Below are 24,586 nucleotides of genomic sequence, written 5' to 3'. Positions count from 1 at the left end.
CCTTGTTTCATGCAGGTAGGATGATGTTTGCTTTTCACCTTGCGCTATTAAGAAAACTTTGTCGATGGCCAATTCTGTAAAATTCCATTCATTTTTTGAGGAGTGCAGGATCTTTCGAAAAAGCCTGCTTTTTCGAAAGAACTGCATCTAGACCATGGTTTTACTTTCAAAATGGCGCTTTTTCGAAAGAGGACCATTACGCAGCTGTACAAATGAAGCATGGGATATTTAAATCCCCGCTTCATTTGCAATTTTGAAGTGTCTAATTTACATCCCTCTGTCGAAAGTTAGATGTAGTCTAGACACAGCCTAAGGTAAAAAACTGTATAGGGAAAACATTAAAAATGATAAATGCACTATATACATGTTAATAGGTTTACCAGAATTAACCCTATCATGGACTCTGGCAGGAGCAATGCTCTAACCTATACAAAGGGAACCCTTGTGATTACCTGTTCATTCCAGCTTCAGTTCAGAACACACCTGTCCCTTCCACTCCACACTAGGAATGTTCAGACCAGTTGAATGCCAGGTTATTACTCTCTTTGTCCATTGGTCCCTGGAGAATCTAGTTTGGACTAGGGATGTATTAGGATAACTGTTTGCATGGTTAACCAATAAGCCTGGGCTATATCAGAGGCAGCAGCGCTGGGCAGTAGCCAGTTCCCCAGAAGTGGGGCCGGTAGGTAGGAACCGGCTGCCACCCCATGCTGCTACCTTTGACACAGAAGCAGCAGTGCAGGGCGGCTCCCCAGGAATGGAACCAGCAGATGGAAGCTGGTATGCACCCAGGCGTGCACTGGCTCCCAGGGGAGCTGGTTGCTATGCTGTGCTGCAGGTGCATGTAACCGTGTAACTTCTGAAATTTTCAGCAGTTACACAGTTACCCAATTACCTGCTTTTTAACATCCCTAGTTTGAACTAATAAATGTGCACCTTTCTAGTTGGTGGCTTCAAAGAGCTGATAGCAGAGGAATATATTAGTTTCTCCCCAAGCATGCTGATTCAGGGGTGCTCCAAGCACCCACATTAAAAAATGGTGGATGCTGAGCACCCACCAGCATCTCCCCATCAGCTTTGACCCCACCCGTCAGAACCTCCCACAGGGGATGGGTGCTAGCTATGCATGTACCGTACTTGGTTCCAGTGCAAGGGTTACAGCCAGGGCTCCTTATCATATAACCTATAATGTGGGTAGGCTCCCCTATTCTCCCCCACCAGATCTCTCTGAGTCCTAGCACCCTCCCTGCTGCAAGAGACACAGAGGGTGCAGCATGGCGGGGATCTCAGTCCTCAAGTGCCACAGTTTTACCTGATGACATGAGCCCAAGGCCCATCTCTTAACTGTCCTAGAAACCAGCCACAGGGGCTTCCACTGACTAGCTTGGTCATTCACAGCCTAACTATGCCACCTAGAGTCCTAACACTGGCTCAGTCTGTGTCTGCACATTCTGTAATCATATGTCAGCACTTCCGTCTGACAGGTGTGCATCATCTCTGATGATTGTAAGAGATGTCCCTATGAGGTATCATTGAACCCTCTTTCTCGAGGAATATCTTGGTTGTCCCCCTTTCTTTCTATCTAATCTATCTATCTATCTATCTATCTATCTATCTATCTATCTATCTATCTATCTATCTATCTATCTATCTATCTATCTATCTATCTATCTATCATTATCCACATGATCCTAGCCCTGGTCTGTCCTTATGTGTAGAAATGGCATGAGCCAATCCCACTTTATGCCTCTTCAGAGATATCTGAGGTCTGGCTGCCCTCTTGTGGGCCCAATTTATGATAAAGCGCTCATGGATCTAAATGTGTATTTAGGGTAACTTCTGAAACAAGCAAGCACATTGGGTTAGCTAGATTTTACCATTCCCTGCCGTCTTTTCATAAGGGTGGATATAAGTCCTGTAAAATTTTATTTCCAGTGTCCTACTGCTCCTGCCATAGGCCAAAACCCTCTGCAGCTGCCCCCATCCTGAAAGAATGAATACCAAATTTACCTAGGTCAAGACCACGGTACCACAAAGTTTTTCTTGGTCCCGCACTGAATGGATAACTTATTAGGAAGCTGCCATACCTGTATGTAAATATGGAGCCTGGCTGCAGGCCCTGGATTTTTAGTGGTGCTCATTTTGCCTTTTACAGGACACAAACAATTGTCTGCACATTTCTTTGATGCATATTAGCTCCTCTCCCCTATTGGCAGGTTACAGGAGTGAGCCACAGGCTTACTCGCCCACTTCTCGACATCCTTGTCCGTTTCAGTGAGGCTTGGACCCTCACTTTCTGCAAATGCAGATCTGGACTCTGTGACATGGACCTGCTGTAAAAGGGTTCAGGACCTGATTTTGGAGAAATGCATTCCTCTGATTCTCCACAGTGAACTGTCCTGGCTTCTGCCCAGCTGCTCTCGTCCTCTTGGGTGTGTCTAGACTACAGACTTTTGTCGACAAAAGAGGACTTTTGTCGACGAAACTATACCTGCGTCCACATTTCCACTGAGTTCTGTCGACATAACGTTTCTGTCGACAGAAGGTGTTATTGCATGTAAACTGTCCTTTGCGTCTACACTACCATGTCGACAAAGCAGCTTGCTTTGTCGACAGAACTCAATGTAGTCTAGACGCTCTTTGTCGACAGAAGTTTTGTCGACAGTATCTGTTGACAAAACTTCTGTCGACAGAAGCCTGTAGTCTAGACGTACCCCTTGTGACTCTTCTGCTCTTGTTGCTTGTCATTGATCCTGACCTGATCTCCCTTCCTGTGAAGACTGAGCACCTCTTCCCCCATCAGAGCTGCACTCCCAAGCCCATTATTCCCCAGCAAAGCTGCTGGAACAGAGCTGAAAAAGACTTGTTATTGTGCCTATGCTGGGCTAAATCCTGGGAGTTGGGGAATGCTGGCTAGTCAGCACCTCTCTCCCTAGCTGGCCAATGGGTACCAGCAGCTCCCACGTGGAAGAACTGCCTATTGTCCCTAGGCAAGTATATCCCTTCTTGGCTAGTGGGACTGGTCCCCTTTCACTGCTTGCCCATCAAGTTCCCCCATCCGTTGACGCAGATGGATGTTGTTTTGTAGAACGTGGCTAAGAGACAAGGAGTATCCAAAAGAGAGAAAATAATGATTTGGCATGTTACAAGGGATATGAATTGGGGAATGGGAAGAAAATAAGAGGATGAAAATTTTGGCAGAGTATCAGGAAAACCTTTCAGAGAGTGAAATTTATGATCCTGTATAAAGGCTTGATCTATTATTATGACCTTCAGTGAGAAAGTCTTAAGACAGTAGAATATTCTCAAGGGGAGCAGTGGCAAACCCCCTCACTTAAGAGACATGTAAAATTAGACTAACAGTTTATTAGAATATAAAATATATCAACAGTCCTGTTTTGGCTGGGGGGGGGGGGGAGAACTGGATGGTCTAATTAATCTTTTTATAATATCTTTAATTTTCTGTGTGTGGATTTGTCATAATTTGTTTTATTTTTTTACGTGTTTTTGCGGTGTGTTCTGGAAGTGTTGGATTCTAATGAAAGTTTCTTTCTTTTTCAGCAGTATCCCTCATTAAGCTCTACAGGCTCCGAATTTCTAAAGCTTGTCCCCACTGCGGAGCAGCACACTACACACTCTACAACTGCTACTACTCTAAGCACAAATACTCTATCTGCAGCAAAACCTGGGCCGACTTTGGTTAAGGTAGGTAGGTTCTAATGAAGTCATTTGATGTCTTTACTTTTAATCCATTCTCTCTAATCCTCTATGTAATGAAAATTAATATATCATAGTGTTTTTATCTGTGTGAAAATATCTACAGTTCTCCCTGTTGGAGCCTGTTCACAGTTGTTGTGCAAGGCATTATAGACACCCTACATATCAGAATGAACTTCACTGTCATATACTTTTATAAGGCATGTACTGTGTTGTTGTGTAATACTGGTATACATTCAGAGGCTGTTCAGTGAAATCCACGAAGTACCACCAACTCACTCATTATGCAAAATGTTAGCAACTTCAAACACCCCCTCAAAAGGGCATGATTGTCAGTAATCAGGATCTGCATTAGAACCAGTCTCCAAGCAACCTGCTGAGTGCAGCTGACCTGTAATAGGTTGCCTGATTGACTATGCTGCCGATTGGTTGGAAAAGTCCTGAGACTGGCTCTTAAGCATAGTAGCAACTGCAGCAGTAGTTCAGCAGCCACTGAAAGCATTTGCCAATGGCTGCAATAGGTCCAGTGTCTACTGTTTCCAGCCGAGTTCTCCCCCGTGTCTCCAGACTTGTCTTACTTCAGGTAACCGGCCTTGACCCTTGTTCCAGTTCGCGACTTTGGTTTTAAGCCTTTTTTCTGACATGTGGCCTCTAACACTGGTTCTGATCCTGTGTTCCAATTCCTGACTGCTGACTCCTGCTCTAACCGCTGCGCCCAGCTCCTGGATCTCTGCTAACCACTAGGGATGACTGCCCACATCCTGATAACCTAGAATGAAAAATCACATATTTAATTAGTGCACATATGTCATAATTTCCCTTTTCAGACTTTTTTTTGCTGCATAACTACCTCTAATTTTTCACTGTAAATGAAAGTTCATTCAACGGCATTTTTTTGTCCAAAAGGAAGTTTTATTGGGGTCTGAAGGACCACCAGTACGGGTACAATTAAAATCAGTATATAATTTTTACTTTGAGATTCACAGACTTGCACATGCTCATGTCGCACTTGTTTCTTGTTTCTTAGTATTCAGGTTTGAAATATAGAAAATAAACCTATTTTAGGTAGTATTAATCTGATTGCACACAATTAAAGATATTCAGAAAGCCATCTCCTAAAATTAAATGAAAGGGGAATGTAATACTCCTGAGTCATGCACTCCTTGGAGCAGCTCTCTAAACCAGGCACTGATAATTACTGGGTTTTTTTGAACACTTTGTATGCTGCACATTCACAGACAGCATACTGCATGTTAACCTCGCTTGAAAACTTGAAATTTGTTTTAGTTATCTCCTCAGAAATGAGTTTCCTTGAGGAAAAAGGAAAATTGTATCCCAGGAAAACTGTGGACGTGTTTCATTCCAGAATCACCTTTTGCAGGCTCTTATGAGGAAGAAATATCAGCAAATACCTGCCTCAGCCAGAGTTGGTTTGCTGCCAGCTGGATCAGTGATCTCCAAAGGATTGTAGCATAGGGCATCCCCTGCTAACTGGGGGAGTAATTTTATGAGGCATTTCCATAGGGTAACTGAGAAAAAGCATTTCAATCAGTGATGACAACTGTAAGTTTAGTTAATAATTATCCTAACCAAGCACTTTTGAAATACACATACATACAGATAACTGTGGTTTGTAATCTGAAATTTAAATCAGCTGCTGTACCAAATGACTGCAGGACAGCTACTGTAATGCTAATTTTTTTAAAAAGGATCCAGAGGTGATCCTGGCTACTACAGAAGGGTAAGTCTAACTTCACGACCAGGCAAACTGGTAGAAGTTGTAGTACAGAACAGAATTGTCAAACATAGCTGAATATAATTTGTTGAAGAAAACTCAGCATGATTTTTGTAAAGGGAAGTCATGCCTCATCAGTTTACTAGAACACTTTGAGGGAGTCAACAAGCACGTGGACAAAGGGGAATGCTTAGATTTTCAGAAGGCTTTTGATGAAGCTGTCATGGGATAAGAGGAAAGATCCTCTCATGGATCAGTAACTGTTTAAAAGATGGGAAACAAAGGGTAGGAATAAATGTTCAGTTTTAGAATGGAGAGAGATCAATAGTATTATCCCCTAGGATATATGTACTGAGACCAGTCCTATTCAGCAAATATGGAAGAGATCTGGAGAAAGGAGCAAACAGTGAGATGGCAAAATTTGCAGGGGGTACAAAACTACTCCAGATAGTTAAGTCCAAAGCAGACTGCAAAGAGCTTCAACAGGATCTCAGAAAACTGGGTGAGTAGGTAACAAAATGATAGATGAAATACCATGTTGATAAATTCAAAGTAATGCACATTGGAAAACATAATCCTGACTATACATACAAAATGATTGGGACTAACTTAGCTGTTACCACTCAAGAGAGAGATCTTGGAGTTATTGTGTATAGTTCTCAGAAAACATCTACTCAGTGTGCAGTGGCAGTCAAAAAAATCAAACAGAATGTTGAGGATCATTTAAAAAGGGATAGATAGGATAAGAACATAAGAACGGCCATAATGGATCAGACCAAAGGTCATCTAGCTCAGTATTCTGTTTACCGACAGTTGCCAATACCAGATGCCCCAGAGGGAGGGATCACAACAGGTAATCCTCATATGATCCCTCCCGTCACCCACTTCCAGGCTAGGGATACCATTCCTACGCGTCCTGGCTAATAGCCATTGATGGACCTAATCTCCACGAATCTATCTAGTTCTTTTTTGAGCCCTGTTAAAGACCTAGTCTTCATAACATCATCTGGCAAGGAGTTCCACAGGTTGACTGTGCGCTGAGTGAAGAAAAGCTTCCTTTTGTTTCTTTTAAACCTGCTACCTATTAATTTCATTTGGTGACCCCTAGTTCTTACACTGTGGGAATAAGTAAATAACTTTTCCTTGTTTCCTTTTCTATACCAGTCATGATTTTATAGTCCTCTAGCATATCCCCACTTAGTTTCCTTTTTTCTAAGCTGAAATTTCCAAGTCTTTTAAATCTCTCTTCATAGGAAATCCGTTCCAAACCCCTGATCATTTTTATTGCCCTTACCTTTTCCAGTGCCAATATATCTTTTTTGAGATGAGGTGGCCACACGTGTACGCAGTGTCCAAGATGTGGATGTACCATGGTTTTTATATACAGTCAATAAGATATTTTCTGTCTCATTCTTTATCCCTTTTTTAATGACTCCTAACATTCTATTTACTTTTTTGACTGCTGCTGCACACTGAGTGGATGTTTTCAGAGAACTATCCAAAATGACTTCAAGATCTTTGTCTTGCGTAGTTGTAGCCAAATTAGTCCCCATCATATTGTATATATAGTTGGAATTATTTTTTCCAATGTGCATTAATTTACGTTTATCAACATTAAATTTCAGTTGCCATTTTGTTGCCCAATTACTTAGTTTGGTTTTTTTGAAGCTCTTCACAATCTGCATTAGTCTTAACTATTTTGAGCTGTTTGGCATCATCTGCAAATTTTACCACCTCACTGTTTACCCCTTTCTCCAGACCATTTATAAATAAGTTGAATAGGATGGGTCCCAGGACGGAGCCAATAGGACAGAAAATACCATATTGCCTCTACATCTTGGCCCACATGTTGAATACTGTGTGCAGATGCAGTTGCCTCATCTCATAAAAGGTAAATTGGAATTGGAAAAGGTTCAGAAAAGAGCAACAAAAATTATTAGGAACATAGAACAACTGCCATATGGAGGCGATGGGAGATGTCTAGGGGCTTATGATAAAAGTTTATAAAGTCACATCTAATGTGGAGAAAATAAATAAAGAAGTGTTATTTACTGCTCATAATACAAGAATTAGGGGGGCACCTAATGAAATTAATAGGCAGCAAGTTTAAAACAAATGATCAGGAACAGTCAACATAAATTCACCCAGGGCAAGTCATGCCTGACCAACTTGATTGCCTTCTTTGATGAGGTAATTGGCTCTGGGGATATAGGGAAGGCAGGGGGACATGATGAACCTTGACTTTAGCAAAGCTTTTGACAGTCTCCCACAGTTTTCTGGCCAGCATGTCAAAAAAGTATGGATTGGATAAATGGACTATAAGGTGGATAGAAAGCTAGCTAGACCATCGAGAAGTTTGTGAATTGCTTTCCCCACCCTGAAGCGCAGCAATACCAGAATGAGACCCACTCTAATAGTTCAGAAACAAATGGCAATAGCCCTATGGAAGCTTACGTTTTCAGAGAGCTACCAGTCAGTTGAAAATCAATTCGCAGTGGGTAAATCTTCGGGGGATGGAGGGGAGGATGCATATTCCTATCTTCGCACCAGACCACCTTGCCAAAGAGGACATAAACCACAAGGGGAACTTCTCGATAGTGCTGCAGGCACGGGTGGGTCACAAGGACCGTTTCACCAACATCAATGTGGGATGGTTGGGACAGGTGCATGATACATGCATCTTTAGGAACTCTGTGTCTCTTCAGAAAGCTGCAAGCTGGAATTTTCTTCCCAGACTGGAAAATTAACATTGGATGTGTTGAAATACCAATAGTGATCTCTGGAATTGCAATGACACCAGATCACTTACTGCTACCTTGGCATGGAAAGGTGTCCTATTGTGGAGGATGGAATAAGGCAGACCCCCCCAGAAACCTTGTGAGCAGAATTAAAGAGTTTCTCTGTGGGAGCTTTATGGGATGTGCAGGGAGAATTTCTGCTCTATCTCCAGGCACTTAACAATCTGTTCTGGGGACACCCTTCCCAGCCCACTATATAGCCAGAATGGCCACCACAGATTGTACCCGATTGTCTTACCCCACTTGTAGCGTAATTAAAACTGTGAACTCACCAGAAGTGTGTCCCCATCCCCCTCCCCCTCCACCACCACCAAGGCCCAGGAGTGAGGCATCCTGGGAGGAGGTGATTGTCTCCATAGGTATAAAAAGGTCCTGGCTGTCAGTGAGATCAGATGCTCCGCTCATCTGCTGATCATTACTCTCCTCTTCCTACTCCACACTATCTTCCACGCTGCTGCCCGAGGCTGCCAGAGGAGTCTCTTGGAAGGAATCTGCAGATTGGCTTGGGAAACTGATTGGGTACCCCCCTAGAATCCTATGCAGCTGCTCAGAGAAGCAGCATGTGTGCAGAAATGACCCAGACTGTCCGCTTTCCTCCTTTGTCTTCTGGAATGCCTGCCTGAGCCCCTTTATTTGCACATGGCACTGTTGGGCATTCCTGGCCTATCCTTGTTTCTCCATGCCATGTGCGATCTTGGCATAGATATCTGCCTTTCTTTTGCTGCTTTGTAGTTCTGCCTGAACTGATTCCTCTTCCCACACGCAGCAGTGAGGTCCATGAACTTCTGCATGCTCCGTGTTGGAGCTTGCTTGTGATACTGGTCACTCATGGTCAGGTGTGCAGCTAAGGAGCAGTGCATGCTCTGAGGTCTGCTTGCCACACTGGCCACACAGGAAATGAAATTCAAACTTTCCAAGAGCTTTTCCTGTACACCTGGAGAGCAGCGGGATTGAAAGTCCTGGCCTGAGCAGTCACAGCAGAGTACTGTGGGACACCTGCCAGAGGTCAAGAACATCAATTGTCACTGTGCTGCATCTGCACTATCCTAAATTCAACTATGCAACGTCACATTTACCATTGCTCCTTGTGAAAAGAAGGAGTACTAAAGAGCTTTAACAGCAGCATGTTCAATAGACTGGACATGGTGGTGTGGACTCATTGTTTAGAAAATTGACCTAATGCAGCTAAGTTCAACCTAAGCTCCTACTGTAGCCCAGACCTATGAGAGTGCAGGCTTCTTCAGCATCATTCCTCACACATGTCTCCAGACAGGAGATACGTAAGGCAGCAACTTGGTCCTCTGTATATACTTCCACGTCCCATTACGCTATCACACAGCAGGTGAGAGGTGACACAGCTTTCGGCAGGGCTTTCCATTCAGCTATAGGATGAGCTCTGGCCCCCTCTCCAAGGCACCTGCTGCTGAGTTACCTATTGGAATGCACATGAGTAATCACTTGAAGAAGAAAAATGTTACCTACTTCTGATAACTTGTTCTTTGAGATGTATTGCTCATGTCCATTCCAAATCCTCCTGCCTCCCTTCTGTTGGAGTATTCCAGCATGAAGGAACTGAGATGGCAGGGGATCAGCAGTGTCATTTATATGCCGCCATAGAGGGACCAATAGAGGGACACCTGATCCTTACTGCTTGGGTAGAAGCTTGCTGATGATTGTGCACACGGTACATGCACACACCTTTTGGAATGGACATGAACAACACATCTTAAAGAAGATGGATCTGTGCTCTAACCCATTATAGCCATTCTTATGTTCTGGGGGATTGCCACATCTCAAAAAGGTATATTAAAATGGGGGAAAGGTACAGAGAAACACAGCAAGAATGATTAGGCAAATGGGAACTGCTTCCATACTAAGATTAAAAAGACTGGGGCTGTTTAATTTAGAAAAGAGATAACTATGAGGGAATATGAGATCTATAAATTCATGACTGGTGTGGAAAAAGTGAATAGGGAAGTGTTATTTATTTTATTCTTTCATATAAAACAAGAACTAAGAGCCACCCAGTTAAAATAAGAGGCAGCTGGTTTAACAAAAGGAAGGCACAAATCAATCTATGGAACTTGTTGCCAGGAGATATTGTGAAGGCCAAAAGAATAACTGAGTTTTAAAAATAGCTAAGTTTGTGAAGGAGAGGTCCATAATAGCTAAAAGCTCTGAGTGTCCCTAAACCACCAATTTTCAGAAAATGGGCCTGGATGTCAGAATACTAAACTAGAACGGCCATTGGTCTGCCCCAGTATGGCCATTTTTGTCACTCGGTATATGGAACTAAGGAAAGAGTGTGGCAGCACTTCCATCATAAAAAGGCTAAAATGTGCTCCCTCATCGATCTGTTTGTCTGCCTGCCTGTCTGTCTGGTAAAAATATGCTTTTGTTCTAAGATCTGGCAGCTCCAGTGATTAAGAATATTATGACCCAATATTTGTTGAAAAAAATAAGTGGTTAAATATCCAGTGCCAGTTTTGATGAATGATTCTTTCTCTGTTCCAGTCCCATTCTGGGTATCTGTGTAAGGAAGATTTTACTGAAACTACTCTGGCAACATCTCATTGCCAGAGATGGAATTTTGTATAGTGCCTTTATTGATTGCTTCTCCATAAAGGTCTTAGGAAAGTGGGCCTGGATGACAGGGCCATCCATAACAATTCTTAGCAGTTACACAGTTACTAAATGCTGCCCCCGGAGGCAGGGCCGGCAGTCAATGCACCCTCAGCTCCCAGCCTCCACTCCCAGGGAGCCCCCTGCTATTCCATGTTGTTGCCTCTGTATCTGTGACAGGTCGAAGCCGGTCTGTGCTGGGAGCCGGTTTAAAAATCAGCCCCCTGTGCATCTGGCTCCTGCCTGCCGCCCCGAACTGCTGCCTCTGATATGGAGGCAGCAGCATGGGGCTGCTACTGCGGAGCAGCCTCTATCCACGGTGGGCCCAGGCTCGCCACAGACAGAGGCTGTTCCACAGTGAGCCCAAGCCTGCCTCGGACAGAGGCTGCTCCGCAGCACTAGCCCCTGTTCACGGGGGGCCCAGAGCAACCTCTCTCTGTGATGGGCCTGAAACAGAGGCAGCGGGGCAGCCCTAAGTTTAGGTTCTTTTATGCCTCAATAGTATTTGTTCATACAGTTACTTTGTAAGGATGTCTGTGTAATAGCTATTTTATTTTATCATTTTTTCTAACTTTATCTCTAAATAGCAAAGCCACCCCAAGAACCCAAATGACAAGCACAGGAGCAAGAAATGCAAAGAACCTAAACCTAGGGTAAAGAAGTTGAAGTACCATCAATATATCCCACCTGATCAGAAAGGTGAGAAGAACGAGCCACAAATGGACTCCAATTATGCTCGTTTGCTACAGCAGCAGCAGCTTTTTTTGCAGCTGCAGATCTTGAGCCAACAGCAACAACACTACAACTACCAGACAATTCTACCTGCACCACTCAAGTATGTGAGACTTTTTCATTTTCCTTTAAAGAAATTAATTTTTTTTTTCGTTACCTACAAATTCTGCATTTGTTGTATATTTTCCTAACTTTCTCCCGTCACCATAGTATATGAGTGACTCACAAACATCATTAATTCCTAATATGTCTGTGAGGAAGAAAAGTATTACCTCAGTTTTATAGATAAGAGGCAGAGAAGGATTACATTATTTATGCAAAGTGTCACAGGAAGTTGGTGAAGGACCTGGACATTGACTCGTTTAACCACAAGACCTCATGTCCCTTTTGGAAGTGTTCCTATGCTTAACAATCACTAGGGCACATAAGCCCTCAATACCAGTTTTTGAAAATCTAATTTGCAGCAATAAAGCATTCTCTTTCCAGCCTTCCATAGTAACTGATAATTAAAAAAGTATAATTGGAGAGTGACAAATGACATTTGTATAACTGCCATGTATCCTGTCTTTGGAAGCAGTGACGCTACTGTGTGGTCTCAGCCATTCACTCTGTTATATGTAGGAACATTACAAAAATATTTTAGCCCTGAATAAAATTTAACAAAGGAAATGCAGGGAATTTCAATTAAAATATTTGTAACTGTAAAATGTTTAATTTGTATTAAAACAACAAAGATTAGCTTTGCCTGCTGTAATAGCAGTTGATATATGAGGGTTGCATTTGTCCATTCCAATGTAGGTGTGTGCATATCCAGAGCACAGTTGCCAGAATTTTTTCCGTTAGTGGTTTCTGTTGGCTCAGCTCTAGTGTCTCAGTGCCACTCGTTCATAGCACTGGTATAAGGGGTCCTGCCAAGCCTGCGCTCTTTCATTTCCTTCTTACTAAACACAATTGTTGTTGGAACTTCCCTCATTGTTCAGGTATGGACATGATCACATAGGACCATGGATAACTGCTCCACCCGAAATTCACCTCTCTTCATCTGATGGCCTAGAACCTTCATGGCTGAATACTGAGGATCAGGTTTGTCATAACAGATTCATAGAGCCTTACTGGGCAGTAGAAAACCTTCTGCTATGGCAATGTACTTGACAAAGTGGAAATGATTACCAGCATGGAGTTCCACCATAGCAATAGCTGAAAGAATGGATTTCCTCATCTCTGCTGAGATTATTTCATTGTGGATCGCATCATGTATCTCAGCGTATTATGACCTTGCAAGGGTCTCCCCTCTGCTGAATTGTAGGCCTTTTCAGCAGCTTTTCTAACTCATGTTCCTATATAGGATATCTGCAGGGCTGCAACCTGGTCCTCGGTGCACATGGCCAAAAGACATAAGAAGCACATGGGAAAGGGATGCTCCTCAGGCACCTAAAAAAATAAGGACAAGGTTTAGGCAGAACCCAGATTGACTTGGGCCCTCTCACCATTCCTGGAGCCTTGCCAGGCAGTGGTCTCATTGATGGAACCTAGCCCATCCCATGAGCTGGCTCCCACTCCTGAAGGTGCAGCAGCAGGCACAGGGTACCTTACAGTGCCATCTGCCCTAGAAGCATGGCAATCAGCAAAAAATACTTTTCCCTCCTGATGCCACTGATTCTATGGGAAGAGAAGCCCATAGATACTTTCCTCCCACCCACATCAAGGGCAAAGCTATCTATGGTGCCCCTACACATGCTATCCTGAAGGCAGTATTCTCCAGGGCCATGCTAGCAATGTCTGGAGCCGCATCCCAGAGCAGAGACCCACAAATAGGCAAGCTTCCATCACAGATCACTGAAATCCAGGCACTGATCCTCTGGGTCCCAACACAAGTCACCGAACTGGCTGGACAGCTGGCTGATCAAAGGTCACATCAAAAGACAGGTGCAGCATAGTGTTGAGGTGTTGTGAGCTATGGGTTTGTCATGCCCTGGGCATAATGATAAATGAACAAAAATTGACAGTGATGCCTCTTCAGAGAATAGAGTTTATCAGGGAAGTCTTCCACACTACAAGCCAGGTTCCAAGCAATGTCAGATTTGTTTCCCCAAATTACCATGCACCTGCTCATCACAACTCAAGTCTCTCTCAGACTGCTAGGGTACATGGTCCAACATAAAAGATTACAGCTTCCAATATGGTTGTCATCAGTCTATTCCAGAGCCAGACATCCATTGGACAGGCTCCTTATGTTCCTACCCCAGGTACTCACCTCCCTCCAATGGTGGTGCAATCCAAATCAATTGATGTAGTGGGTTCTATTTGCAGCCTCAAAGTCCACAATATCCCTGGTGTTGGGGGCATACCTAGGTACCCTCAAAACCCAAGGTTGCAGGAGGAGTTGTCACTTCACATACACGTGAGAGAGCTCAGGGAGATTTGAACATAAGAACGGCCATACTGGGTCAGACCAAAGGTCCTTCTAGCCCAGTATTCTGTCTGCCAACAGTGGCCAGCACCAGGTGCCCCAGAGAGGGTGGACCGAAGACAATGATCAAGCAATTTGTCTCCTGCCATCTCTCTCCAGCCTCTGACAAACAGAGGCCAAGGACACCATTTTATCCCCTGGCTAATAGCCTTTTATGGACCTAACCTCCATGAAATTATCTAGCTTCTCTTTAAACTCTATTATAGTCCTAGCCTTCACAGCCTCCTCTGGCAAGGAGTTCCACAGGTTGACTACACGCTGTGTGAAGAAGAACTTCCTTTTATTAGTTTTAAACCTGCTACCCATTAATTTCATTTGGTGTCCTCTAGTTCTTCTATTTAGGGAACTAATAAATAACTTTTCTTTATCGGCCCTCTCCACGCCACTCATGATGTTATAGACCTCTATCATATCCCCCCTCAGTCTCCTCTTTTCTAAACTGAAAAGTCCCAGTCGCTTTAACCTCTCCTCATATGGGACCCATTCCAAACCCCTGATCATTTTTATTGCCCTTTTTTGAACCCTTTCCAAGGCCAAAATATCTTTTTTGAGATGAGGCGACCACACGTGTACGCAGTGTCCAAGCTGTGGACGTACCATGGTTTTTATATAGAGACAATAAGATATTTTCTGTCTCATTCTTTATCCCTTTTTTAATGACTCCTAACATTCTATTTGCCTTTTTGACCACCGCTGCACACTGTGTGGAAGTTTTCAGAGAACTGTCCACGAAAACTCCAAGATCTCTTTCCTGATTTGTCATAGCCAAATTAGCCCCCATCATACTGTACGTATAGTTGGGGTTATTTTTCCCAATGTGCATTACTTTACACTTATCCACATTAAATTTCATTTGCCATTTTGTTGCCCAATCACTCAGTTTGGTAAGATCTTCTTGGAAGGTATGTCTACACTACCCCCCTAGTTCGAACTGGGGGGGTAATGTAGTCATACGGAGTTGCAAATGAAGCCCGGGATTTGAATTTCCCGGGCTTCATTTGCATAAAGCCGGCCGGCACCATTTTTAAAAGCCGGCTAGTTCGGACCCCGTGCCACGCGGCTACACGCGGCACGGACTAGCTAGTTCGGATTAGACTTCCTAATCCGAACTAGCTGTACACCTCGGCGGCACGGGGTCTGAACTAGCCGGCATTTAAAAATGGCGGCGGCCGGCTTTATGTAAATGAAGCCCAGGAAATTCAAATCCCGGGCTTCATTTGCAACTCCGTATGACTACATTACCCACCCTAGTTCGAACTGGGGGTAGTGTAGACATACCCGGAGTCCCTCACAGTCTGCTTCTGTCTTGACTATCCTAAACAGTTTGGTATCATCTGCAAACTTTACTACTGCACTGCTTACCCTTTCTCCAGATCATTTATGAATAAATTGAAAAGGATTGGTCCCAGGACTGACCCTTGGGGGACACCACTAGTTACCCCTTTCCAATCTGAAAATTTACCATTTATTCCTACCCTTTGTTTCCTGTCTTTTAACCAGTTCTCAATCCAAGAAAGGACCTTCCCTCTTATCCCATGGCCATGTAATTTACACAAGAGCCTTTGGTGAGGGACCTTGTCAAAGGCTTTCTAAAAATCTAAGTATACTATATCTACTAGATCCCCCTTGTCCGCATGTTTGTTAACCCCTTCTAGTAGATTAGTAAAACAGGATTTCCCTTTACAGAAACCATGTTGACTTTTGTCCAACAAATTATGTTCTTCTACATGCTTCACAATTTTATTCTTTACTATTGTTTCGACTAATTTGCCCAGTACTAATTTGCCTGGCATGCCAGGTGTTTCCCTTTAAGTCCCGGGGCTCAAGGCTGTAGCAGTGAGAGGGATCTCTCCCTAAGTGTTGAAGCTGCAGGAGAAGATGGAGGGGGCATCTTTCCCCACTTGCTCCAGCAGAGAGCTGCCCAGGTAAGCCTGAGCCCCATACCCCTGCCCACCTTGAACTCTTGCCCCAGCATTGAGCACCCTCACACACACTATAGCCCATGCCTCCAGCCCAGAGCCTGTACCCCCACCTGCACCCCAACCCCCAGCTCAGAGCCCCTTCCCAAATCTGGAACCCTATCCTCCCTCCTCCCCATCCCACAACCTGTTCCCTAGCCAGAGTGCTTACACTCCAACCATCTGCCCCAGTCCTGTGCCCCCTAAACACTCAGAACCCCTTGGCCCCACTCCCACCAATTAAATTTTATGTGCCCCAATATGATGCTGTATCACACATCACCTCCACATTGGTGCCCAGAAGAAAATGTATTCTGCTGAGGGGTTGGAAAAATTGGAGGAAACACTAGAACCCGTACTTCAGTCCTTTGTCTGGAAGCCCTGTGCCTGGGGGACTTCTACATACAGCATTCCATCCACTTAACAGCCTCTCACCTCCTGAAAGTTTGGAATATGCTGGTGCATCACTTCAGCAGGTCCTTTTCCTTACTACAAGTGGTTCCTCCAATCTGCACTTGTCCAGGTGTTTTTCCAGAGGTGGGAGACTCCTCAAGTGGACCTGTTTATGACCAGACAGAAGAGCAAGTGCCACCAATTGTGCTTGCTTACAGGGCCTCAGCAGCAGCTCATTGTTGGATGCCTTTCTGCTGTCATGTATGCTTTTCTGCCGGTTCCACTAATCGCAGGGTGCTTTGTAAGATCATGATCGCCCCAGCCTCAACTTGCCAGTATAGGTTCCAGCACTCTCTTGGACTTGGCAATAGCAGTCCCCTGGACTCTTCCTGGCCATCCGGACCTCCTGTCTCAGGATCGCAGCCAGTTGCTGCAACTAAACCTCGTCTTTCTCCCTCCCATGATGTGGATGCTGTGTGAGTGAGCCCTGAAAAGCAGGGCTGCTTCACTTAGGTTTGAAGTAGAAAGCCCTCCACTAGAGCTACCTACCTTGTGAAGTGGAAGCACTTCTACTGGGCTTCAGAGCAGGATCTCTCACCCATTAGTGCCACTTAACAATCATCAGTCAGGGTGCACTTGGTAGCCAGATCAGCCTTCCATCTGCACGTCCAAGGAAGGTCAGAATTCTCACACAAGATGACAATCGGGGTCTTCAAGGGACTGTTCCTTCCAGTCCATGATCTGTATCCTGAATGGGATCTAAATCTAGTCCTTTACAATTTTACCAGCCCTCTTTTTGAGCCTTTAGCCTCTTGCTCTCTCTTGCATCTGTCTTGGAAATTTGCATTCCTTAGCGCTTTTACATCAGTGAGGCAAGTCTCCAAGAGTAAAGCTCTTACATCGGTGCCCCCATAGACAGTGTTTTACAAAGACAAAGTGCAGCTGGGGCCCGACCATGCCTTTCTGGCAAAGGGGATGTCATGATTCCATGGTAACTAGGGCATCTTCTTCCTGGTCTTTCTGTCCAAAGCCACATACCTCTAAGGAAGACAGGTGTCTGTACTATGTAGATATCAGGTATGCCCTCGCTTTTTACCTGCAGTGTTCAAAGCTTTTCTTCAGATCAACTCGAATTTTCATTGCAGTAGCTGACAGAATGAATGTCAGAGGATTTGTCCTTGATTACTTATTGCATCCGTACTTGCTACAAGTTGGGGTGGGTAATGCCTTCACCAATACTAAGAAGAGTTACAAAAGATAAGTAACCATTTTTTCTTCTTCATGTGCTTGCTGATGTCCATTCCACTGTAGGTGACTCCCAAGCAGTACCACCGGAGATGGGTAGGAGTCCATGGATGTGTCAATTGCAACACAGCTCTGTCAAATCCAGTGTCACCCATGGCTTGCTAGGTGATGGCATAATGCATCATGAAGGTGTGTACTGCAAAGGTCCTGGATAGTGACACGAGCTAGGAAAGTGGCTGACAACACCTGAGCTCTTGTGACGTGAGCAGTTCTTCAAGATGTGTGGTTCATATCCATTCAATGATCCATGTTCCTTCCACTCTGTCAGAGTTCCAGCAAAAATAACTGAGGAAGGGAGGGGACCAGCAGCACCTCTTATACCAGCATATGTGCACACCACTCCAGAAGGCAACAGAGCTAGTTCCCTACAGATACCACTGAGGAAAAGAAGTGTATGCATGGAATGTATATGTCGCCCCATTTACCTAGTTTACCGCACTAGTCAGCAGAACTTTGGTTAATTTCAATTTTTCCACGTGTGTTTTTGATATCTGATTGTGGTTTTCTTGCATTAATAGAAAAAATACTAGGGTATCTGAAACAAAGACCATTTGTGTTGTAAAAATCCTGTTGACTTTTTAGAGGTAAGGGTTCCTTAATATTTTGGTAGTATAATAAAACTGATTTAAGCATAAACTTGTAAAATTATCTGTATGCTTCATAAAATACCAGTATATTCTCCCCAGCAAACTTTTCCTCTGCAAGCAATTCACCTAAAATACTTTATGAATCCCGCTGTTAATGCATCTCAGAAAAGTGAGTTTTCAGCCATTAAGTGGATAAATTTTAAATTCAGCAGTACTGCCTCTTACAAGTCAATAACATGATAGGTCACTGATATTTTTATGCTTTTTTTATGTACAGACCTCTTAGTGACAAACAAAATAACAACGGGAATATACAACTGACTACTTTGAGCAACAGCACACCTACATCAGTAGCATGCACACCAAGGCAAAACAGTAATATTCCCAGCAGAAAACCAGGACCGCTTCCATCAAGCTTGGATGACTTAAAGGTAAAAATGAAGAGAGATTTGTCCATGTACAAATATCAGCGAAGGTTATAACTTGCAAAATGTTACGGACAGGCATATGCCTGGATTTTATTTTTCTATTAAAATTGTACTTTACATTTCCTCTGAGATTTTATAGAGATGCTTTTGTAATTTTCATATACTATCAACCTTTATTTTTGTTTTTTTAGCACTCCCTCCCGAGTTGCCAAGAAGCTCTTTCCTTGTCCAAAGCATTTATTAAATGTTATGTAATCTAGGGATGTTAAAGAGTAAAGGAGCTGGTACTAGGGGGAGCCATCTTAAAAGCTAGTTCTCCCCAGCACTATCTCCACAGAGCTGCTTCCCCCTTTCCCACCCCCCACCCTGTACCGCTGCTTCTATGAGAGGTGGTGTGGGGGGGGGGGGAGGAGTCAGGGGGTATTGCTCCAGCTGGCTAGGCAGCCTGGCTCAGTCCCAGCTTACGCCGAGACCAAACCCTGCTGTGACTCTGCAATTTAAAAGGCAATAGGAGCCGGGCAACTTATCCTTTCCTCACCCCTCCCCCGCCCGCTCCTACTGCTTTTTAAATTGCAGAGCTGCAGCAGGGTTTGGTCCCAGCATGAGCCGGGACTGAGCCAGCAGCCTTCCCTTATCACCTAATCAAGTAGTATTACTCAGTAAAATAACCGCATTTTAACATTCGTAATCTAATCTTTTCAACACTTCTCTCCCTCAGATAGGAAAAGAATGTGAAGTATGTAAATAAATCTGTTCAATATATGAAGGTTTCAAGGCTGTTCCCCACTCTGACACTTTAGGTGTGTCTAAACTACATGCCACCCACTCCTGGTATCCATGCTTTATGGTTCTTTTTCATCTCGTAGTCGTATTGGGGCAATGCCATGGCTGGCTTCCACCTTATAGCTCCAAAACGGCGACGGGTAGGTTCAGCAGTGAGCCCCATCCTAAGTCTGGCCTCTTGTTTAAAAAGCTCATAGTCATTCATGTGTTCCCTAAGCATTTCAACTGCCACTTCTGTTAGGGGTCCACTGAATTCTGTTCTAAGCTCCATCAGGTACTGATCTTTGGGGATGTTGTACCCAACACAGACCCTTTCAAAATTCCCTAAGAATGCCTCTTCATCATCGCCTACCCTATATACCAGGTATTTCCTGGGCTGTGGAGCATTAGTTGAAGCAGAGTAGTTAGTCGGTATAGTTGGAGTGCCCAGCTTCTTCATTTTCTCCAGTTCAGCTTCTGAGCGCCTCATTTCCACCTCTCTGTCTACACGCTTTTGCTTCTGCTTGGCTTCTAAACACTTCATCTGCAGGAAGAACTCCATCTCGTTCTTAGTTAGAAGTCTGCCTGTCTTAAGGACACTCTCCCACTCTGAACACAGTGGTGGGGGAAGGGCATGGCAGCCACCCTCTGCTCCTGTCCCCACAAGGTTGCTTCCCCCTGGCCTCACAGGGACATTCTCTTCTTGTTCCTCCGCCTAGTGGTACGAGTCTTAGCCAGAGGTGGACATCTTGCCCTGAGCTGAGGCTGTTTTCACCTCGGTGTTTTGGTTAGGGAAGGTTTGTTGCTCTACAACAGTTCTTCCTGACTGCGAATACATGCACTGGGCTGCTTCCCTGCCATATTCTAGCCTAGCTATCTAGTTGCCCCGAAAGCTAGAAAAAAAACCAAAACAAATGTTTGGTTTGGACTCTTTGGCTGTGCAAATGTAACCTTCTGTCTGCCTTTTCCCTCTCCGGCAGCAAAAGGGGAAAAAATCCTAAAACGTCCAAACAGCAAAAGAGAAAAAAAGTGTCCTTTTAAAATCCTGAGGTCTGTGTTCTTGGTTCAAAATGATCCCACCAGTGCTGCCACCATGTCAAAGTTGTTCTCCACTCTGGCTCTCTGAGTGCAGAAGGTGAGGGCCCTCAAGAGACTTTAAATACTTAGCTCTCTAAGTTTCTGCTGACAAAAATTCCCCAAGGTCACAGATTTCCTGCTGTTGGGAGGTAGCTGCCACCATCAAGTGTAAAAACAAAACTCCTTCTTCTGAAACCCAGGAAGAAGCACTTGAACTTCTTCCAGGGTATGGCTAGACTACAAGTATTTGTTGGAAAAAGGTATGGAAAATGCAATTCGCATTTTGCTTACCTTTTTCCGATTCTTTTGTCGGAAGAGGCTTTTCCAACATTTGGTCCATCTAGACAGGGCCAAATGTCGGGAAAAAAAACCTCTTTTGAAAGCCCCCTTCTTCCTTGTAGAATGAGAAATACAGGGCCTTCTGAAAAAGCATGTTTGCTCTTCCTCAAAAAAAAAGCTGAAGAGCAAACGCACTCCCTAGACGTGGTGGAGTTTTTTTGGTATACCGAAAAAAACCCTGTAGTCTAGCCATACCCCCAGAGGGGATCTTCCCCCCCCCCCCCCAGCTCTTGCATCAGGCAAGATGCAGCATTCGACTCAGCAGCACTCGAGCTAGCAACTTGTTGACTCTGACACCTCTTGGGTACGGCTAAGGGACCTAATTGGAATTGATATGCACAAGCACTCAAAGAAGGAAAAATGGTTACTCACCTTTTGTAACTTACTCTTTGAGATGTGTTGATCACATCTATTCCCTACCCATCTTCCTTCTCCTCTGTCGGAATAGCCAGCAAGAAAAAACAGAAGAGCAGTTGGGTTCGCAGTGTCATATAAAGTGTGCCGCATCAGTGCCACCTCAGGGCATTCCACAGCTGACGCAAAGGGTACATAGCAACATAAGAATGGCAGACCAAAGGTCCATCTAGCATTGTATCTTGTCTTCCTACCATGGTCAGTGCCAGATGTCCCAGAGGGAATGAACAGAACAGGTAATAATCAAGTAATGGAAGTATTTCAAAGGGACGTTGTTAAGGGCGCAAAAGCAAACAATTCCACTGTGTAGGAAAAATAGAAAATATGGCAAAAGACCAGCTTGGCTTAACAAGGAGATCTTGCATGATCTCAAAATAAAAAAGGAGTCATACAAAAAATGGAAACTAGGACAAATAACAAAGGATGAATATAGGCAAGCAATACGGGAATGCAGGGGCAAGATTAGAAAGGCAAAGGCACAAAATGAGAGCAAACTAGCTACAGGCATAAAGGGAAACAAGAAGACCTTTTATAAATACATTAAAAGCAAGAGGAAGACTAAGGACAGGGTAGGCCCACTGCTCAGTGAGGAGGGAGAAGCAATAACAGGAAACTTGGAAATAGCGGAGATGCTCAATGACTTCTTTGTTTCGGTCTTCACCGAGAAGTCTGGAGGTGTGCCTAACGTAGTGAATACAAGCAGAGAGAGGGTAAGTTTAGAAGATAGGATACACAAAGAACAAGTTAAAAATCACTGAGGAAAGTTAGATGTCAGCAAGTCACCAGGTCCTGATGAAATGCATCCCAGGATACTCAAGGAGCTGATAGAGGAGGTATCTGAGCCTTTAGCTATGATCTTTGAAAAAACATGGAAGACAGGGGAGATTCCAGAAGACTGGAAAAGGGCAAATATTGTGCCCATCTATAAAAAGGGGAATAAGAACAATCCAGGAAACTACAGACCGATCAGTTTAACGTCTGTCCCAGGGAAGATAATGGAGCAGGTAATTAAGGAAATCATATGCAAACACTTGGAAGGTAATAAAGTGATAGGGAATAGCCAGCATGGGTTTGTGAAGAACAAGTCATGCCAAACTAATCTGATAGCTTTCTTTGATAGGATAACGAGCCTTGTGGATAAGGGAGAAGCGGTGGATGTCATATACCTAGACTTTAGTAAGGCATTTGATACGGTCTCGCATGATATTCTTATTGATAAACTAGGCAAATATAACTTAGATAGGGCCACGATAAGGTGGGTGCATAATTGGCTGGATAACCGTAGTCAGAGAGTTGTTGTTAACAGTGCTAAATGCTGCTGGAAAGGGATAACAAGTGGAGTTCCGCAAGGGTCTGTTTTGGGACCCATACTGTTCAATATCTTCATCAATGATATAGATATTGGGATAGAGAGTACGCTTATTAAGTTTGCAGATGATACCAAACTGGGTTGGGTTGCAACTTCTTTGGAGGATAGGGACATAATTCAAAATGACCTTAGCAAGTTAGAGAAATGGTCAGAGGTAAACAGGATGAAGTTTAATAAAGAGAAATGCAAAGTGCTCCACTTAGGAAGGAACAATCAGTTCCATACATACAAGATGGGAAGCGACTGTCTAGGAAGGAGCATGGCGGAAAGGGATCTAGGGATCATAGTGGACCACAAGTTGAATATGAGTCAACAGTGTGATGCTGTTGCAAAAACAACAAATATGATTCTAGGTTGTATCAACAGGTGTGTTGTAAGCAAAACTCGTGAAGTCATTCTGCCGCTCTACTCTGCACTAGTTAGGCCTCAGCTGGAGTACTGTGTCCAGTTCTGGGCGCCACATTTCAAGAAAGATGTGGAGAAATTGGAAAGGGTACAGAGAAGAGCGACAAGAATGATTAAAGGTCTAGAGAACATGACCTATGAAGCCAGGCTTCATGAACTGGGCTTGTTTAGTTTGGAAAAAAGAAGATTAAGGGGGGACATGATAGCGGTTTTCAAATATCTAAAAGGGTGTCACAAGGAGGACGGAGAAAATTTGTTCCTCTTGGTTTCTGAGGACAGGACAAGGAGTAATGGGCTTAAAGTGCAGCAAGAGAGGTTTAGATTGGACATTAGGAAAAAATTCCTAACTGTCAGGGTGGTCAAATATTGGAATAAATTGCCAAGGGAGGTGGTAGAATCTCCCTCTCTGGAGCAAAATGCAGGACGATGTAGCACTTTAAAGACTAACAAGATGGTTTATTAGATGATGAGCTTTCGTGGGCCAGACCCACTTCCTCAGATCAAATAGTGGAAGAAAGTAGTCACAACCATATATACCAAAGGATACAATTAAAAAAATGAACATTTTTTTAATTGTATCCTTTGGTATATATGGTTGTGACTACTTTCTTCCACTATTTGATCTGAGGAAGTGGGTCTGGCCCACGAAAGCTCATCATCTAATAAACCATCTTGTTAGTCTTTAAAGTGCTACATCGTCCTGCATTTTGCTTCAACTACCCCAGACTAACACGGCTACATTTCTATCACTATTCCCTCTCTGGAGATATTTAAGAACAGGTTAGATAGACATCTGTCAGGGATGGTGTAGACGGAGCTTGGTCCTGCCTTGAGGGCGGGGGGCTGGACTCGATGACCTCTCGAGGTCCCTTCCAGTCCTATGATTCTATGATTCTAAGTGATCCATCCCCTGTTGCCCCTTCCCAGCTTTTCACAAACTTAGTCTAAGGACACTGTTCCTGCCCATCCTGCCTAATAGCTGTTGATGGACCTATCGTCCATGAGTTTATGGAGTTCTTTTTTGAACTCTATTCCTTCACAATATCCTCTGGCAAAGAGTTCCGCAGGTTGACTATGTGTTTTGTGAAGAAATACTACTTTTAGTTTGTTTTAAACCTGATACCTATTCATTTCATTTGGTGACGATTAGTTCTCGTATTATGGAAACAAGTAAATAATTTTTCCATATTTACTTTCTCTACAGCTGTCATGATTTTATAGACCTCCATCCCCTTAGTCTCCCCTTTTCTAAGATGAAAAGTCCCAGTCTTATTAATCTCTCATATGGTAGCTGTTCAATACCCTAATCATTCTTGCTGCTCTTTTCTGAACTTTTTCCAGTGCCAAGATCTCTTTCTTGAGATGAGGTGACTACACCTACATGCAATATTCAAGATGTGGGTGTACTATGGATTTATATAGAGGCAATAAGATAGTCTCTGTTTTATTATCTATCCCTTTTTAAATTATTTTTA

The 24,586-nt window shown here is 43.7% G+C and overlaps 1 protein-coding gene and 1 long non-coding RNA gene across 18 annotated transcripts in view; one reads left to right on the top strand and one right to left on the bottom strand.

Annotated features, from left to right (window-relative positions):
- Positions 1-24,586, top strand: part of MRTFB (myocardin related transcription factor B) — a 266,743-nt gene that overhangs the window by 213,749 nt on the left and 28,408 nt on the right. For 15 of the 17 annotated variants that reach the window (XR_012896130.1, XM_075899337.1, XM_075899342.1 and 12 more), the window contains 3 exons: positions 3,562-3,705; positions 11,460-11,707; positions 18,595-18,748. Coding sequence is in view for 16 of the 17 variants with exons in the window: in XM_075899337.1 (XP_075755452.1) it covers positions 3,562-3,705; positions 11,460-11,707; positions 18,595-18,748 (546 nt within the window). In the remaining variant the exon portion in view is untranslated. The remainder of the gene's footprint in view (positions 1-3,561; positions 3,706-11,459; positions 11,708-18,594; positions 18,749-24,586) is intronic. The other 2 variants (XM_075899340.1, XM_075899341.1) reach the window with 1 other exon arrangement.
- Positions 4,278-24,586, bottom strand: part of LOC142818589 (uncharacterized) — a 64,783-nt gene continuing 44,474 nt past the window's right edge. Inside the window, exon 3 of the long non-coding RNA XR_012896131.1 lies at positions 4,278-4,486. This is a non-coding gene — a long non-coding RNA (uncharacterized LOC142818589). The remainder of the gene's footprint in view (positions 4,487-24,586) is intronic.

This window comes from Pelodiscus sinensis, chromosome 16 (genome assembly GCF_049634645.1).
Source record: "Pelodiscus sinensis isolate JC-2024 chromosome 16, ASM4963464v1, whole genome shotgun sequence".
Taxonomy (NCBI): Eukaryota; Metazoa; Chordata; order Testudines; family Trionychidae; genus Pelodiscus; species Pelodiscus sinensis.
This window is presented reverse-complemented; position numbering and strand designations above follow the sequence as displayed.